This window comes from Leucoraja erinacea, chromosome 35, assembly GCF_028641065.1.
Source record: "Leucoraja erinacea ecotype New England chromosome 35, Leri_hhj_1, whole genome shotgun sequence".
Taxonomy (NCBI): Eukaryota; Metazoa; Chordata; class Chondrichthyes; order Rajiformes; family Rajidae; genus Leucoraja; species Leucoraja erinaceus.
Genome location: NC_073411.1, coordinates 15,287,255 through 15,304,865, shown reverse-complemented (window position 1 = coordinate 15,304,865; position 17,611 = coordinate 15,287,255). Strand labels below are relative to the sequence as shown.

Genomic DNA, 17,611 nt, shown 5'->3' with positions numbered 1-17,611 from the left:
TATTCTCAGTAATTCGTTCCTGTATCGTTCCTTAAAATAAAAACTGCAAAACTATCAAATGTGCTTTCAGGTGCTGTTCAATTGAATTTAACATTTCAAGGACTTATTTCATTTTCCAATTTCTGTTTTTGACAATTCTTCTGCAACTGTCACCAAATACATATTTATGAAAGTTGTCTATTGTAAAGTTTATTTTTAAGTGTTATCAATTTTTAACTCGGTGTATTTTAGCGGACATGCTCAAACTGTTAAGCATATTTATGGAAACAAAAGCTGAGAATTAACATTAAAATGGCATGGATGGCTCGATTGCTCAGGAGAAAAGCAGATAAAACTCAATCTAACAAAAGCCTAAACTAGAAAGTCAAAATTAAAATCTGCTGCCAAACAACTAATCCACATTTTCCCAACTACATTTTGAAAGATGTCTTGACACTTCAGGTATTTCAGTAATTACGAGTTACAGGAAAATATATGCAGAAGTCAATAAGACACAGGAGCAGTCAGGCCATTCAGCCCATCACATCTACTCCATTAGATTAAGGCTGATCTATTTTCCCCTCAACCCCATTCTCCTCATAACCTACGACTCCCTTGCTATTCAAAGTCCGCAGTGTGCAAAAGGGTTCCATTCCTGCAAAATGTTTGTAACCTGAATTTTTGTTAGTTGGAAATCAAATATGGGAAAGGATCACAGAAACACCAGTAACAAGAGCCAATCAGCTCTCCTTCACACCAGTCCCCAATTGTTGCTGTTTGGGGCAAAAAGAGAAGACAGGCAGATGTACCATGTTTCCACCTGGCAGAAGATGCATTTCCATTCATCATACTGGTCTCCCAAATGACCAGGGAAGTACTCACATGTCTCTAAAGACTGCCTACAACCATCAGTAAATCCATCCTGATAGTTGTCCAGAGCACATCAGCTCAAATCACCAATCCCCCCTAGAAATACTCAACCTTGGCAGCATGAAGGTCAGACTAACTGCACCAGCTCACTTTAAATCACTCGATTTGCCTCACTCACATTTGAAGCAATGCTATAAAGTTAGGAAAGGTTAACTTGTTTCATAATATGTCTTCAAAATTAATTGAGTAACTTCAAGTCAAAAATTAGGACTTTTATAACCCAGACTACTCCTACTAACACCCAATACTGGCATTACTCAATGGTTAAATTATTTTACCTTTACATACATGCTCAAGAAGCCAAAAATGAAGGGGCATCAACTTATCTCCACCCATTTCTGCTTTCCACAGAGACCTTTCCCTCAGCAACTCCTCCCTTCCCACCCCCTCTCCAGGTACTTTCCCCTGCAACCACAGCAGATACAACACCTGCCCCTTTTTACCACCCCCCCCCCCCCCCCCCCCCCCCCCCCCTCCATCCAAGGAGTCTTTTTTCAGGTGAGGGAGAGGTTCAACCACATCTACTGTTCCAGGTGTCAACTTCTGTACATCGGCGATACCAAGACAGGCTTGCTGATCGTTTCGCTGAACACCTCCGCTCAGTCCGCCTTAACTTACCTGATCTCCCGGTTGCTCAGCACTATAACTCCCCTCCCATTCCGACCTGGGCCACCTCCATTGTCAAAAGTGAGGCCCAGTGCAAATTGGAGGAACAGCATCTCATATTTTGCTTGGGTAACTTACACCCCAGTGGTATGAACATTGACTTATCTAACTTCAAATAGCCCTTGCTTTCCCTCTCTTCATCCCCTCCCCCTTCTTCCCATCAGTCTTAATGTCTCCGACTACATTCTATCTGTCCCGTCCACTCCCGACATTAGTCTGAAGAAGGGTCTCGACCCAAAACTTAACCCATTCCTTCTCTCCAGAGATGCTGCTTGTCTCACCGAGTTACTCCAGCATTTTGTGTCTACCTTCGATTTAAACCTGCAGTTCTTTCCTACACATGAATATGATACATCTAGTTATCAGGGGCATGCATCTCAAAATAGGAATAAGACTTAAATAAGAAACCAGAAAGGAAAAAGCCCATTGCTTAGTTCAACCATATATTTAAGAGGGACTTAGATGTGGCCCTTGTGGCTAAGGGGATCAGGGGGTATGGAGAGAAGGCAGGTACGGGATACTGAGTTGGATGATCAGCCATGATCATATTGAATGGCAGTGCAGGCTCGAAGGGCCGAATGGCCTACTCCTGCACCTAATTTCTATGTTTCTAACCAACCAAAGGAATAGAAAATATCAATTGAGAACAATTAGACAACCCATATTGGTTTACACAACTTCAATAATCTTTTGAAAGAAGACACAGCAAACACAATATTTTTATAAAATGGTTTTATGAATTGTTTTATTGTATAAAACACACTTATGTAACCTAGTTGTTGACAAACAGCTGTATTTTCTAGTTATATTTTCATACAGCTTCAAATCTAAACTGTAGGACATACAAACAGATCTTTCAGATTATATTGAACACTAAATTTATCTGCTAAAACTCTCCCATTTCATTTTAACTACTCTTTTAAAAAAAATATGCCAAGTATCCCCAGGTTTCTTCTGTCCAAATTACAGTACGACAGCAGGGAGGAAGAGGGTAGGTTCAAAACTGAGCTTTATGCAGTTTTCTGCTGGCCCTTCTTTCCAATCAGAGACTTGTGAATGTGAGGGATCACACCTGTAACAGAAAACAAAATAACATACAAATGCAACAGCAAATAGTTAACTACTTTAGAAACATAGAAAATAGGTGCAGGAGGCCATTCATCGTGATCATGGCTGATTGGCCCCCATCAATAACATGTGCCTGCCGTCTCCCCATATCCCTTGACTCCACTAGCCCCTAGTAGAGCTCTATCTAACTCTCTCTTAAATCCATCCAGTGACTTGGCCCCCACTGCCCTCTGTGGCAGGGAATTCCATAAATTCACAACTCTGGGTGAAAACATTTCTCACCTCAGTCTTAAATGACCTCCCCTTTATTCTAAGACTGTGGCCCCTGGTTCTGGGCTCCCCCAACATTGGGAACATTTTTCCTGCATCTAGCTTGTCCAGTCCTTTTATAATTGTATGTTTCTATAAGATCCCCCTTATCCTTATGAGCTGCATTTACTTGAAAACGGTCTGCCCATCTTTGAGATACCAGCCCAATGTATTGCAGTAAAAATTGGACACTGAACAGTGTAGGTGAGTGTCTGGAGAATGGGGAGTGGCAAGAGTAAAGTTGATGGGCAAATGACAGAATAGATGAGGGAACAAGACTGATGGGAATGCTCCAAGACACAGTAATAGATTCACTACAGTGCTATGAAGTACAAAAATGGGACTACTTGATTCGAAGGGTTCCTAGAATTGCTTAATTTTGTCCTCGTTATAGGGATAAATCAGTAGGCATGACGTTTTTCCGACCCTTCTCTCCAACAACCAGTGCAAAACCAAAACCCAGCAAAGCAGTTATAGAAATTGTACTTCTATTCCAATGCTGGAGTTACCAGCAATCCTGGAGCCCTTTGCACTTCCCTTTCTTAAATAAAGAAACTTTAGTACTGCATTTTGCATTCTTAACGGTAACTAATTATCTACACCAGGAATGACTAATGAGCCATGGACAATTTAAATACAAAATAGTATTAAGTTACATTAGAAGGAAATGCAAAAACTCAAAGAATAAAAATATCTTAGCATTCTACAACTGTTATTTAAAATGTTATTTGAAAGATTTATTATTTTGGTGCAAAGGGGTAAGGAAGGAATGGGAATCACATTATGGGGAAGCAGTGACATTTTGTATTTGGAGAGATCAGGTGTTAATGTACAATAGAGACAAAGGGCATGCAACCAAGTTGACATACTGGGCTTGGTCCATTTGGCCCACACCACTCTAAACCCTTCCTATCCCTATATACAAATCTCTTTTGGAAGTTGTAATTGTATCTACAATAGCTTAATCGTGGAGTTTATTCCAGATTCAGACCTTCTGAGTGAAGGAGATACTCCCAAGGTTCTCTTTAATCCCTCCCCTCAAGCTTATTCCCGCAGTTTTAGAATCTACTGCTCTGGGGAAAAGCCAGCATTTGCTTTATCATTAAGCTCCTCATAATCTTGTATACTTCAATAAGATCACCCCATAGGCTTGTACGGGTCAACAAACATGTTCCAGTCTATCCCTACAACTCTAGCACAAGTTCAGATTAACACCCTGGTTAATGTCCCTTTGCACTCTTTCCAACTTATTGACATCCTTCTTGTAGCCAAGTAATGAGAACCGTACACAGTATTCCAGTGTGGTCACACCAACTTCTTGTACAGCTGTATCATGATATCCCAATGTTTGTACACATTATCCTTCCCTATAAAAAGTGTGTCTAACCTTATTCACCTTCCTGCCCACCCGAATCACAACGTAGAGAACCATGTACCTGTACTACCAAATCTCTTGGGAACCACTCCAGGGTTTTACCTTTTATAGTACTAAAGTGTATCACCTCATACTTGTCAAGAGTTAAATTCTATTTACCTTTCCTTGGCACAACTTCCCAACTGATCTAGATCCTGCTGGAGACTTAAATATCTTTCCTCACTAACCACTATATCGCCAATTTTGGCATCACCTACAAATCTACGTGCAATGTTAACTACATTGTCATCCAAATCATTAATGTAGACAACAAACAGTGGACAGGACTAACCACTGCAGCACATCACTAACCAGACATACAATGAGAGAAACAATCCTCCAAAGGACCCCGTGATTACTCCCCCCCCCCCCCCCCCCCCCCCCCCCCCCCCCCCCACTGCTCCGACCGACGACGAGAGGCAAAGGTCCAGATTCAGAGCTATTAGTATTGTACCCATATTACATTTTTGGATGAGCACGCAGAGGCCTGGATCTTTAGATATTCCAAACCCACTAATTGCAATGTGACATTTAGTTCAGTTAATGTCTGCAATAAAAGGTATAAATGTTGATCATTAAAAAACACAGGCTAGCCTACGTGACACAATCCACTAATTTCTTTCGTCTTAACTACTTTTTTAACAACTGCACTAATTTCTTGTTTTCTTGCAGTCATGTTTTCATTGGCAGGTAGAATGCGTGTTACTTATCTACAAGTTATATTTTTCTGTGTAGCCCGAGATTGAGTGCTTATGAGGTTGCTGCTGCAAGTTTTTCCCATTGTTCCTCAACATGCTTGTGCACATGATAAGCTTGACTATTTCAGTTCAGCAACAGCTAGGAATTGGCAATCAACGGACCATAACAATGATTTTTATGCCCTGTGAATGAGCTGTAGTCAGAGTATTTCAACTGCTACAATCAATACGCTGATCTAATAATACAACTTTGTTCTGTCAGCACCAAGATAAAACCAGGCACTTTAAATTTCTAATACTTTTTCAACCCCCAAAACTTCAATTGAACAATATCCAGTAGATGAGATATGCTCTAAATAAGATCTATCCAAAAGAGCATGGCACACTGTTTGTATGCGTGAGCATCAAAGCTTCCAGTTGAAGGACGCTGGACACCTCACTTGGAGTTGTATGAAAACCAAAAGCTGAATTCACATTGGAGGCCAGTTCAAGAGCAATAGGGAAGCTACTTTAAAGAGTATATAATAAGGGCCCCTTAAGTGCAGAATGCTTTTTAAAGAATATTCTTCCATTTGATCAACATGAAGCCAAGTTTAGCAATGGATTCAAAAAATTACCCCCGCCAACCCTAATAATTCCAACACGGCAGACAATATCTTAAAATAAACAGAACTAATATTTTATCTAATACAATGCAAAGATAAGAGTCAGGTAATGGCTCCAAAGTATGCAGTGTGCACCACCATGTCAATTCTCCCTACCAAGCTTACAGTTCTTAAGAGCACGTACCCTTGTCTGTTGGCAAGCGGCCATTAAGCTCCTGGCATCAAGTTGTACTAGCAGCTTTTTACATCCATTTATACTTACAAATTATACAATTAAGCAATGGTTTATGCAAATCAATACCCTTCCCTTTCTTATTCTGACAAACGATTGCTTGCATGAAGAACAATGACTGTTGCATCAATACATACCACCACCAGCAATGGTTGCCTTGATCAGTGAATCCAGCTCTTCATCACCTCGGATGGCCAACTGCAAGTGACGTGGCGTAATGCGCTTTACTTTCAGATCCTTCGATGCATTTCCTGCCAACTCCAACACCTGGAGAATATCAACAAAATTCTATCTAACTTTTGAAGATACAAATTAAACAATTTTCAGCTCTTTGTTAAATGTTACGGTGAATATGTTAAAACAATCCAACATTGGGAAATTTTTCACTTTTTGGAAGGGCTGGAATGAAAAAAAAAAAAACCCCCAACACCAGGCACTCAATCTCTTCAAATTCCACTCTCTACATGCCACAGTGAATAATTTGTTTCCAAATCTTTTCTAGCCTCATATCAAAGCTGCATCTGTGCACAAACTATTTTGCTTTCAGTCACTAGATTTCAGATCTGGAATTCACCATTCAGATCACTCCCCATCGTTCCTTTACAATGTGGAAGCAGACTGTTGGCGCAACATGACCACTATGCCCCATCTACACCAGACCCATCTGCCAGTGCCTGGCCCATACCCCCCAAAACCTAAGAGTCAGTTGGCAAGCAGCCATTAAGCTCCTGCCATCTGGAATTGTTTGTTGAATTATTTCTGCCTCGCAGTACCTGGGTTCATAAAAATCCCTCTTATATAGCCTGCGATTCCCCTGCATTAATTTTTGCCAAATCTGATGAAATGTCATCAACCAAAAGCATCAATAATTCTCTTTCCCAGATGCTGCCTGACCCATTGGGTATCTACAGTTTTTTGCTCATCTATTTCTCTCCGGTCTTGGTCATCCTCAATGAAAAACCACTTAAATGATCCTTGCATAATGCTATCGAAATACAAGTTTGAGAGAAGGAAAAAAAAGTCACATAGAGCAGTTTAGATCAAGATAGATAAAAATAGCTAGATAAAAATGAGTGAACCAGACTTTATACATACTTATCCTAATACAAAATATTTATGGGATGAAACATTTATCAATCGCATGGCCTACCTCAGCAGTGAGATACTCCAAGATTGCTGCACTGTACACGGCAGCTGTAGCACCCACTCGTCCATGGCTGGTAGTACGAGTCTTCAAATGCCTATGAATACGACCTACAGGAAACTAGAAGAAAAAATACCAAGCGACAACTGTCAACATGGTCCAAAAAAAATCAAGAATCCTATTGGTAAGCTAATATTGTTATTTTATATATTCATACTCCTCCAGTCCTGTTAAAATATAGAAAATGTTCAAAGAGCATATTAGTTATGAGATCCATGCCTTTCCCTTGAAAAAGCGTCTAAATTTAACCATTTATTTCCGGCTACCTGGCTTAAATCTCATGTCAAGTTTCTCTCCTGGAGATAACTCATGCTACAGTAATTTTTCAGTAGACTTCACCACTGAATTTCATTTATCTTCCATACAAAGTTAATCACTCAAACCAAAAAGTTTAAAATGTAACGAAAATTCAAACACAAGCCGACAACAAAGAAATGTCCCATTTATAGCTTTGAGCAGTCCAAAAATGTCTTCAAAAAATGGTATTTGTTAGTTTAAAGCTGCCATATAATGGATTTTCTTCTGTGCAAAATCCCTTTTCCCGTCGCAGGGAAAAAATGCTTGCTTGCTCTCAGCTGGCCTACAGCCCCCCCCAATCCCCAACAACTGCTAGGAATGATGGCAAGAAGGTGCTGAAAATGTTCTACCAATCGGTTGTAACCAGTGGCACATTCTTTGCTGTGGTGTGCTAGGGCAGCAGGGCGAAGGCCGTGGACACCAATAACATTGACAAACTCATCAAGAAGCTGTACAACTTCTGTCGTGGGGTAGACTGACCCCCCCCCCCAATCTTTGCACATCCCAATCACGTCTACTCATAACTCTAATTTTACGTTTCATGTATTTTGTGTTTTATGATTGTTGGCAGATCAATTTCCTTCCTGGGATAAATAAAGTTCTATCGTATCATATGATCCTAAAGAGTGATGACATCATGTGGAACCAATCATAAAACTGGAATTCTCCTTTGAGAAGGTTAAAAGGCACTGTACAAAATTTAGGAATCTTGATAAAGCACACAGGGAGAAACAGCTTCCATTTAGGACAAAGGCAGCAACTTGGTCATGTTGTAAAATAATCAGCGAAAAGGTAGCAAATAAGAACCCAAATCACGATCTAGAATGTACTGCAGAAAGATTGGTGGAAACAAATTTGACTGCAACTTCCAAAGGAACTGACAAAATAAAGTTTTGAAGGACAGCCGAGAAACAACGGATGGGATGACTTCCAAGATATCAACACACAATTGAGATACATGACCCTCCCATACTGTATGCTTCAATTCTATAATTATAAAATTCTTCCCTTATGTCAACTAAAGTTTAAGAAAATCATTTTGTCCATTATAGATAAAGGGAGATTACTAGAAAGGGGTGACAGATCAGTCATGTTTGAAATGAATGCCAGACCGAGTCGAGATAATGTATTCCCCAGTCTTGCTCCTGAAGGATTCAAGCCCTTACACTAGGATTTCCCAAAATTAACCTGTTTAAAACTTGATTATGCTACTGAGAGTTTTTAAGGGCCAAAGACAGTAAGCCTGTTATAACCAGAGGCTAGGAGATTCAATGTAACTCACTAAAATATTGGGGGGAAAAGTGGCGAAAGTTTCCAACATATCCTGCTGCACATTGAAGAGATATTAAAGCAGGTAGACACAAAATGCTGGAGCAACTTAGTGGGACAGGCAGCATCTCTGGAGAGAAGGTATGGCTGACGTTTCATGTCAAGACCCTTCTTCAGACTAATGTCGGGAGTGGGCGGGACAGAGATAGAATGTAGTCGGAGACATTAAGACTGATGGGAAGAAGGGGGAGGGGATGAAGAAGGGAAAGCAAGGGCTATTTGAAGTTAAATAAGTCAATGTTCATACCACTGGGGTGTAAGTTACGCAAGCGAAATATGAGGTGCTGTTCCTCCAATTTGCACTGGGCCTCACTCTGACAATGGAGGTGACCCAGGTCGGAATGGGAGGGGGAGTTATAGTGCTAAGCAACCGGGAGATCAGGTAAGTTAAGGCGGACTGATCGGAGGTGTTCAGCGAAATGATCGGCAAGCCTGTCTTGGTCTCGCCGATGTACAGAAGTTGACACCTGGAACAGTAGATTTGGTTGAACCCGTCACCACTTCATTCTCTTCAAAGATGCTGCCTATCCCACTGAGTTACTCCAGCATTTTGTGTCTACCTTCGATTTAAACCAGCATCTGCAGTTATTTCCTACAGATATTAAAGCAGTCTGCCTTCTAGTACAAATTGACATTTTAAAAAACTTATCATAAATCTGATTTTGCAATTGGATATTTTAAAAACACTTAGAAATAACAATAATCTTGCAGCCATGTAGGGGAAAAAACAGGAAAGCTTAATAATTCTAAATTAAACAAGCAATTCAACAAAGTTAAATCTCACCCAAATTGTTTAAAGCAGGGGTCGGCAACCTTGTTCTGCATAGGGGCCGGGACGCATTCTGTGAGCGGCTGGCGAGCCATATCCATCACGTGTACACATGCATCCCACCCCGGATGGCAGCCATCAAGTCACAGGCCCCTTCGAGGACGCCACCCAGACGGAGCACTGGCCCCTAATTATGGGCAGATGGTTACGGGCGCTCACGAACATGGCGCACCTATGGACGATTGCCTTGGCTTGGTCCTGAAGGAGGTGGCTCAAATACTCGTCCCCGGCCTATTGACAACCCAAATCCCGACAGTGTGTTTAAGAAATAAACTGATGCTGGAAAAACAAAGGTAGACATAGAAGCTGGAGAAACTCAGCCGATGAGTCAGTATCTATGGAGTGAAGGAATAGGCGACGTTTCCGGTCGAGTCCCTTCTTCAGACTGGTCTCAGAGCAACGTCAGCCACTTTGGAAGAAAAGGGCCTCGACCTGAAACGTCGCCTATTCCTTCGCGCCATAGATGCTGCCTCAACCACTGAGTTTCTCCAGCTTTGTCTTCTTCCGATCCCGACAGTGAAACCCAGACATAGAAGGTGCGTAGCCGTGTTGGTGGCTTTGCGCAGGATGCGGTACAGCCAGAGATCGGCGCTCCGTCATTGCGGCCGCCAGTGCAGGCCTCCTTGCATCACCGCGTCTGGGCACCACAGTCACGGGGATGAAGGAAGTCGACGGGCCCACACAAATATGGGGGGGGGGGGGGGGGGGGAAACAACGTCTGCGGGCTGGAGGATTCTGGGTTACAGGCCGCATTCGGCCCGGGGGCTGTAGGTCGCTGACCCCTGGTTTAAAGAACCCCTCCAAAGTTTAAGCTGTTTCTGAAAACAAACTTATTTGTATTATCCTTTTAGTCCTTACCAGGATATCTGATCCACAATTATCATTACTGAACAGAAAAATGACAAAATTATTTGAAAATGCACGGACAGTGGCGAGATGTTAAAATTCAAATTGACAATAGATGACGCCTTTCAATGTTGTGTAATTTAGCTCACTTAATTTATCCGCTGCTACCTGGAGGATACTCAGAACCTTCAGACTTGAGAAAGGAGTAAACCAAGGAGTTCTGCCAACTTCTCTAGCGCCTTTCCCAAAACTCCAGGATTGTAATGAACCTTCTTGCAAGAATTGACCTAACCTTCAGAGCGGGTGAGAAATAGTTCAGCCTATAGCAACTAGAACCTCCATGCAAACTGCAACATGCAGATGATCAGAATGTTTGTGCTTCACGCGTGGAGGCAGATCTCCAAGACATTGTTGACTTGCTCACCGAAACATGCAAGGCTTTGGGCTTCATACCCAAGAAGTAAACGCCCACAGACCCCTACTGACCTGCCATCCCTAGAAAACACTGCCTTCCATCTCTGAAGGTTCACTTTGAAATCTTGGAAAGCACAACCCACTTCTTGGGAACCACTGCTCAGCAAAGGTAGACAACACTGCCATTGGTCAATGAGGAAAAGGGCATTTGAAGATCAAAACTTCAACTAGACAAAACAATCTACTGGGCAGCATGAATCCGGACCCTAATTTCTGAGAGCTGGACAGCAGGCATCTCAATGCACGACGAAAACAAATCCACGACTGTCTCTACCAAATTTTCCAAGTTCACTGGAAAAAGCAGACCAGATTCCCAGCTAGTCTAGGTCAGCTACACTGGGCTAATCACATTTCTGCTACTCCTTAAAGAGACAATACCCAAGCTGTTATGGGAGATTGCCAGGCAGACAAAACTCAAAAATGTGCTCAAAGCTCAAAATCCATATCAACGCTTGGGAAACTGGGCCATAATCCCTCGAAGAGGAAGAGCATTCAGGTTGGGGCACCAGCAACACAGCCCAGCATAAGCACAAATTACACCTTTCATAATCTACTGAACACAAGGCCCCATCTGAAGAGGAGTCTGCAGCTCCCACGTTGGCCTCATAACCGTCTTACTTTCAAAACTAATTCAGTCATCCTCAATTGCAAGGAACTGCCTAAAAATACATTGCGATGATGCTCCTGCCCCACAACGAGGATATTCTACACTGCTTAGTGGTACCAATTGTGCAAACCAAACAAATAGAGGACTGATCTAGAAGCCCACAAGCTCAACAAGAAATCGAAGGTGTAGGAAGAAACTCAGATACACACAAAATGCTGGAGTAACTCAGCGGGACAGGCAGCATCTCTGAATAGATGGAATGGGCGATGTTTCAGGTCGAGGCCCTTCTTCAGACCTTAAGGTTTCTTATCAGTGGATTCTTCACGAACTCATGGGGCGTGTAGTAGGGTACATCAAAAGCATTAAGCATATCTGAAGTGAATATACCAATTTAATGAATTTAGTATTGTGTCTAATAGCATTAAAAATATACTACATGCAAACGTATTTAACCAAAACCAGTTACTGAACATTTTTTTTAATTTCCTTCCTTCTAGGTTGCAAATTCCAGAAAATCATTTAACTAAAATAGAGCAGCCAGCTGGAGCAGTCACAAAGAAGAATTTGGGCTGAAGTATTACTGTCACAGGAATATCAATACCCTTTATGGGAAGAAATTTGTCGACCTTCCCAGGTCTAGTTTATATGCAATTCTCAAATGCCTGACATAGCTGAGCAGAAGACTTAGCTCAAGGACAATAAATGTGGCTTTACCAATAGTGTCCAGTCCTAAAGAATAAATATTTAGAATAGGTTTGTCTTTTTAACATGAAAATGAACACAAAATATATCCAAGATGGCAAGTCCACAACCCACCTTTCTCCATTCACATTTCTCTCTCCTTATAATTCCATCAGCCACATCCTTGTCCATTAACCAAGCTTGTCTATATCCGACTGCAGCCTCTGTGTCCTTCTCATAACTCCCACACATCAGCAGCAAGCTTGTATGGTGGCATATTTGGTGTCCAAAATCACTCAATATTTGCAGCTTAAGATCTGATCTTCATAACACCCAATTAGTTAGATCCCCATCCTCAAAAAAAAGCTTTTGTGTTTTACTGTTAACAATCCTCACTCCAAACCAATACAATGTCCTATTCCCATGCCGTCTAATTGTAATTACTTACGTGGGACATCTAAGAGCCCTTCTGAAACGTTAAAACACATCACACCTTTATGATTTCTGCTGGTCACAACCACAAAATTAAATGCATTCTTCGCATAAATCTATGTTAACATTGCCCTGTTCTATTATAATTTTCTCAGCATCTTACCACATTCAATCGTGATGTGGACTGGGGTACAAAAACAGCCAGTGGTAAATAACAGCATCAGACGCGTTGCAAAGCAGATAGAAGGAAACAAGAGTGACTGGTGTAGTACCCTACACACAAAGTAGTTATTTGTTGGAGGCCAATCATTGCAGTCCAGGAACTGTTGCAAGTTCCTCAGAAAAAAGCCCAAATTACCTTCAGCTGCTCCAAGTAGGGCTGTTCATTGACAATTTCAAAACGAAGCCTCATAGGACACAACATTTTTCTCATACTATAAATAACAACTCAATTATTTGGATATGTACCCAGTTCTGAAAAGCTATTTTGTTATATCCAATTTTTATCAAAAAGGCATACCTGTAATCCTGCTCTTTGAGAGCGGGAAACTGCTTTAGCTTTAGCCTTTCCCGAATCCTTCCCAGCTTTCCCGCCAGCCTATCAAAGAAAGAGGGAAGATGAGAACACAAAAGTTCCCCCCATATCAATACAATATGCAATACATGCAGAATTAAAGGCTAAGTGTACCAAAATGTTCGTGGCAGTTAATAGTGAATGGAGATTTCCTCTTGTACTTATTTGATTATCAAATACATTGTCTCATGATAATGTCCCCTTTGTATAACCTAGAACTATGAAGTTGTACATGCTGAAATTAAGAACATGCTGATTTAATGATATTTAAATAGAATTGGTAAATTTATATTGAGATATTATGAAGAATTTGAGAGAGGAACATTTAAATGATTACATGTGACATCACATGGAAATTGAACACTTCTAACTAAAGCAGTACCAAGAAACCAAACTGGAAAGCATTTCATGCAATATTGTACAGCCCCAGCTAAACCTTTATTGGACTGAACAAGTAGTTCAGCAAAGGGAGAGGATGAAAAATGATTTTTTTTCTCAACTGAATTCAAGAAATACATGTACGAACTTCTCAAGTTTGTATTTAATTAATTCTTGAAATTATTGTAACTAATTGTATTTGATCCACATTACAAGATGCACTTTCACCCAAATGATGTAGTTTTGGTTAAAAATCAATTCCTTGCTCAAAATATTCTGAATTCTATTGCATTTTACATTATAACAATGACTATAGTTTCAAGTACTTTAGCCTACATATTGTTTTACATAGAAACATAGAAATTAGGTGCAGGAGTAGGCCATTCGGCCCTTCGAGCCTGCACCGCCATTCAATATGATCATGGCTGATCATCCAACTCAGTATCCCGTACCTGCCTTCTCTCCATACCCCCTGATCCCCTTAGCCACAAGGGCCACATCTAACTCCCTCTTAAATATAGCCAATGAACTGTTTTTTGAGACACCAAGATTAATAAATATGTGCAAGATTTCCCATTGAAGTAATCCTTAGCCTCAAAAGTTAGCTAACAATCTCATCATGTATGGGTTGCAAACAATAAGTTGTTAAATGTTAAATAAAAGCACAAACTTATGATATTGTCACACATTTGTTCTGGGTTGCCAGCTGATCACCAATGATGCCACAAAACATTTATTTCCAACTAGTAACATTTGTTCCATGCCTAGACTAAGTTTAATACTGGATTAACTTTTGTTTTAAGAGTATTCTGGCAGTAAATCCAGATAAATAAAGCCAACTAAATGTATTGTTGTTGATGCTTTTAACAAATCATTTTACATTAATCCAGACTCACACCCCATCATGAGCCAATGCCAGCCTCATACATCCAAGTGCACAGCAGTAAACCTGGAAATGGAACAATTTAATTCAGCTGCTTAAATTCATCACTAATAATGATCTAACCAATAAGCATTAGTTCCATAAGTCACTGTGGCCTGGAACAATTCACAAACATTGACAAGTAAAAGCAATTTATTCTCTCATAGTAATCCCTTGAGCGACATACTTAAAGTTGCAGATAGAAACATAGAAATTAGGTGCAGGAGTAGGCCATTCGGCCCTTCGAGCCTGCACCGCCATTCAATATGATCATGGCTGATCATCCAACACAGTATCCTGTACCTGCCTTCTCTCCATACCCTCTGATCCCCTTAGCCACAAGGGCCACATCTAACTCCCTCTTAAATATAGCCAATGAACTGGCCTCAACTACCCTCTGTGGCAGAGTTCCAGAGATTCACCACTCTCTGTGTGAAAAAAGTTCTTCTCATCTCGGTTTTAAAGGATTTCCCCCTGATCCTTAAGCTGTGACCCCTTGTCCTGGACTTCCCCAACATCGGGAACAATCTTCCTGCATCTAGCCTGTCCAAACCCTTAAGAATTTTGTAAGTTTCTATAAGATCCCCTCTCACTCTCCTAAATTCTAGAGAGTATAAACCAAGTCTATCCAGTCTTTCTTCATAAGACAGTCCTGACATCCCAGGAATCAGTCAGGTGAACCTTCTCTGCACTCCCTCTATGGCAATAATGTCCTTCCTCAGATTTGGAGACCAAAACTGTACGCAATACTCCAGGTGTGGTCTCACCAAGACCCTGTAACAACTGCAGTAGAACCTCCCTGCTCCTATACTCAAATCCTTTTGCTATGAAAGCTAACATACCATTTGCTTTCTTCACTGCCTGCTGCACCTGCATGCCTACTTTCAATGACTGGTGTACCATGACACCCAGGTCTCGCTGCATCTCCCCTTTTCCTAGTCGTCCACCATTGAGATAATAGTCTGCTTTCCTGTTTTTGCCACCAAAATGGATAACCTCACATTTATCCACATTATATTGCATCTGCCAAACATTTGCCCACTCACCCAGCCTATCCAAGTTGCCATCAATTTCCACAAGTTACCACTGACATTTAAATTCTAATTTATGACGTCTGGTTTATTAATCTCAAAAACATGAAACATATGGCAGTACAATTTATGGGCAAAACAGTCAAACACTCGATACTTTGCAACACACATTTTAATCTCACTGAAACCAAAATAACATCTCTATTGAATCCGTGTAAAAATTGAGATTGCGCTACGACGTAATTATTGCCAAATATTCTACAAATTACTTAGGACGTTCACGACAATTGTAGAAAACACTTTTTAAACTACAAAGTGAGACTTGCATGTCTAAATGCCCACCCCAAACTCGGGGTAAGTTGCTAAAGTTAGGCTGCAGTTGTGCACAGCCCGCTCTCTGGAGCTGCGGGGCCGGCCGGGGCAGGACAGCGTTTCCCGCCACTCAGCTGTCACTCATCCCCGGGCCCGGGAAAGCCCTGGGGGTGGGGAGACGCCCCTTCGGCCCCTCTCCTCACCGGGTATCCCTCCCTCACCCCGCCGGGCATCCCTCCCTTACCCCCAACTCTTCCCCATTGACGGGGGCAATGCCACACACCCCGTGCTCGCGTGGGTTAATTGACGCCGCGGGGGGAGAGGTCGGTTCCGGTTAAATATACCCCCCCCCCCCCCCCCCCCCCCCCTCCAAGATTGGAGATAAAGGCAGCGGCGTGAAGCAAACGGCGGTAACCGGTGCACGGACGCCGACCCGAGCGGCGGCTGTGGGTGTCCGGGGAGCGGCGGCGGCAACAGCGCACCTTCCTTCAGCCGCCCCGCCAAAAAAAAAAAAAATCCCGCCGCGGCCGGCAGGAGGACGCGGGTTATGGATGCGGTGTAGCGGCGGTATCTGTGTGAGGGAGGGAGATGGCGGGAGGGAGGGAGCACTCACCATGTCCGCTGCTGTCCGCTCTCGCTCTCTCTCCCGCCGCCGCCTCGCGCCCACTCTCCGCTCAAACAATAACCGTCACCCCGCCGCCGCGCGCGCCCACGTTCCGCCAATCGCCGCCGCGCTTGCTCATTCAAACCCGCCGGCCGCCCAATCGCCGCCGCGTTTCTTCCCACGTCCCGCCCCCCGCCCAACGGCTGCCGGGCCCCAGTTGGCGCGCGGAGGCGTCCGTCCACTCGCCCGGCGGCAGCGGCTGCAGCAACAGCAGGGGCTCAGGTAAATCTCCTCACATATATATATATATATAAACATGGTAACCACACTCTTTCATCCCCCCGTTCTCAACAAACCATGGATAAATAAATGACCGTGTGAAGTGCCGCCAATTAGATCAGGCCCTGCACACTAGTCCCGCCCACTCGGCGCTCTTTTCCAGTTACTGATGACACGGTGTGTGCTGTATTTGTTTAAACTAGCCGACTTCGACGATCTCGTCCCGTTTTTGTGGAGTTGGGGAAAGTAAAGTTCCTTCAGTGAGTGGGTTTGGCGGGAGAGGAGATATAAGGGGCAGCCCGGCGGCGGGGACCGCTGATTGACAGCAGCACCAGCCAGTGCAAAGCAGAATTAAATCTTCATCGCAGTTTGAAACTCATTTTTGAAAAACAACAAGATGTGCATCTTTCCATTCGCGTTGCATGGCTGCATATTTTCAGATTGCTTTCAAATCTGGCCATGTCATTCCCCCAATGATCGCTACGTATTACTTAATATGTTAGCTGTTTATAAAGTTGACCAGCATAGGAAGATTGATTTTTTAATTAGTGTAAGACAGCTTTGATGGCATATTTTTTAATTGCATTTGTATTAACTTCATATGCACAAAGTAAACATATGGCCCATCAACAGGTTGTCTTAGACAGTTTGCACCATCTGGTCCTCCTATTTGGGAGCTGTATACGTTAAGCATAAGGTTTTCAAATTGGGCCATAACCACACTTTTTCCTAAGGCAGGGATTGGTGAATTTCTTGACGCGTTTAAACATGATTTTTTGAAATTTCACAAAATGGTACTTTCATTCTGTTGTTAATTTCCTGTCTACATCTCAAAATAAAGGGTTCCCATGAACCTTCCTGTAGCTTCTATCAATTACTGCAGTCAGATCCACACCTCTGCTTACCTACCT

At 42.3% G+C, this 17,611-nt stretch overlaps 1 protein-coding gene across 2 annotated transcripts; it reads right to left on the bottom strand.

The window, feature by feature from the left end:
• Nucleotides 1-2,292: 2,292 nt before the first annotated feature.
• LOC129713425 (histone H2A.V) lies at nucleotides 2,293-16,827 on the bottom strand. Of its 2 annotated transcripts, none has more exons than XM_055662471.1 (5): nucleotides 16,778-16,827; nucleotides 13,121-13,198; nucleotides 7,052-7,165; nucleotides 6,039-6,168; nucleotides 2,293-2,647 (listed from the first exon to the last, which is right to left on the bottom strand). In XM_055662471.1, exons 1-5 carry the CDS (start codon nucleotides 16,778-16,780, stop codon nucleotides 2,586-2,588), a joined length of 387 nt encoding a protein of 128 aa, XP_055518446.1. In that variant the 5' UTR covers nucleotides 16,781-16,827; the 3' UTR covers nucleotides 2,293-2,585. The 2 variants fall into 2 exon arrangements, with proteins under 2 accessions (XP_055518446.1, XP_055518445.1); XM_055662470.1 differs by lacking the exon at nucleotides 16,778-16,827 and adding an exon at nucleotides 16,431-16,580.
• Nucleotides 16,828-17,611: the final 784 nt, after the last annotated feature.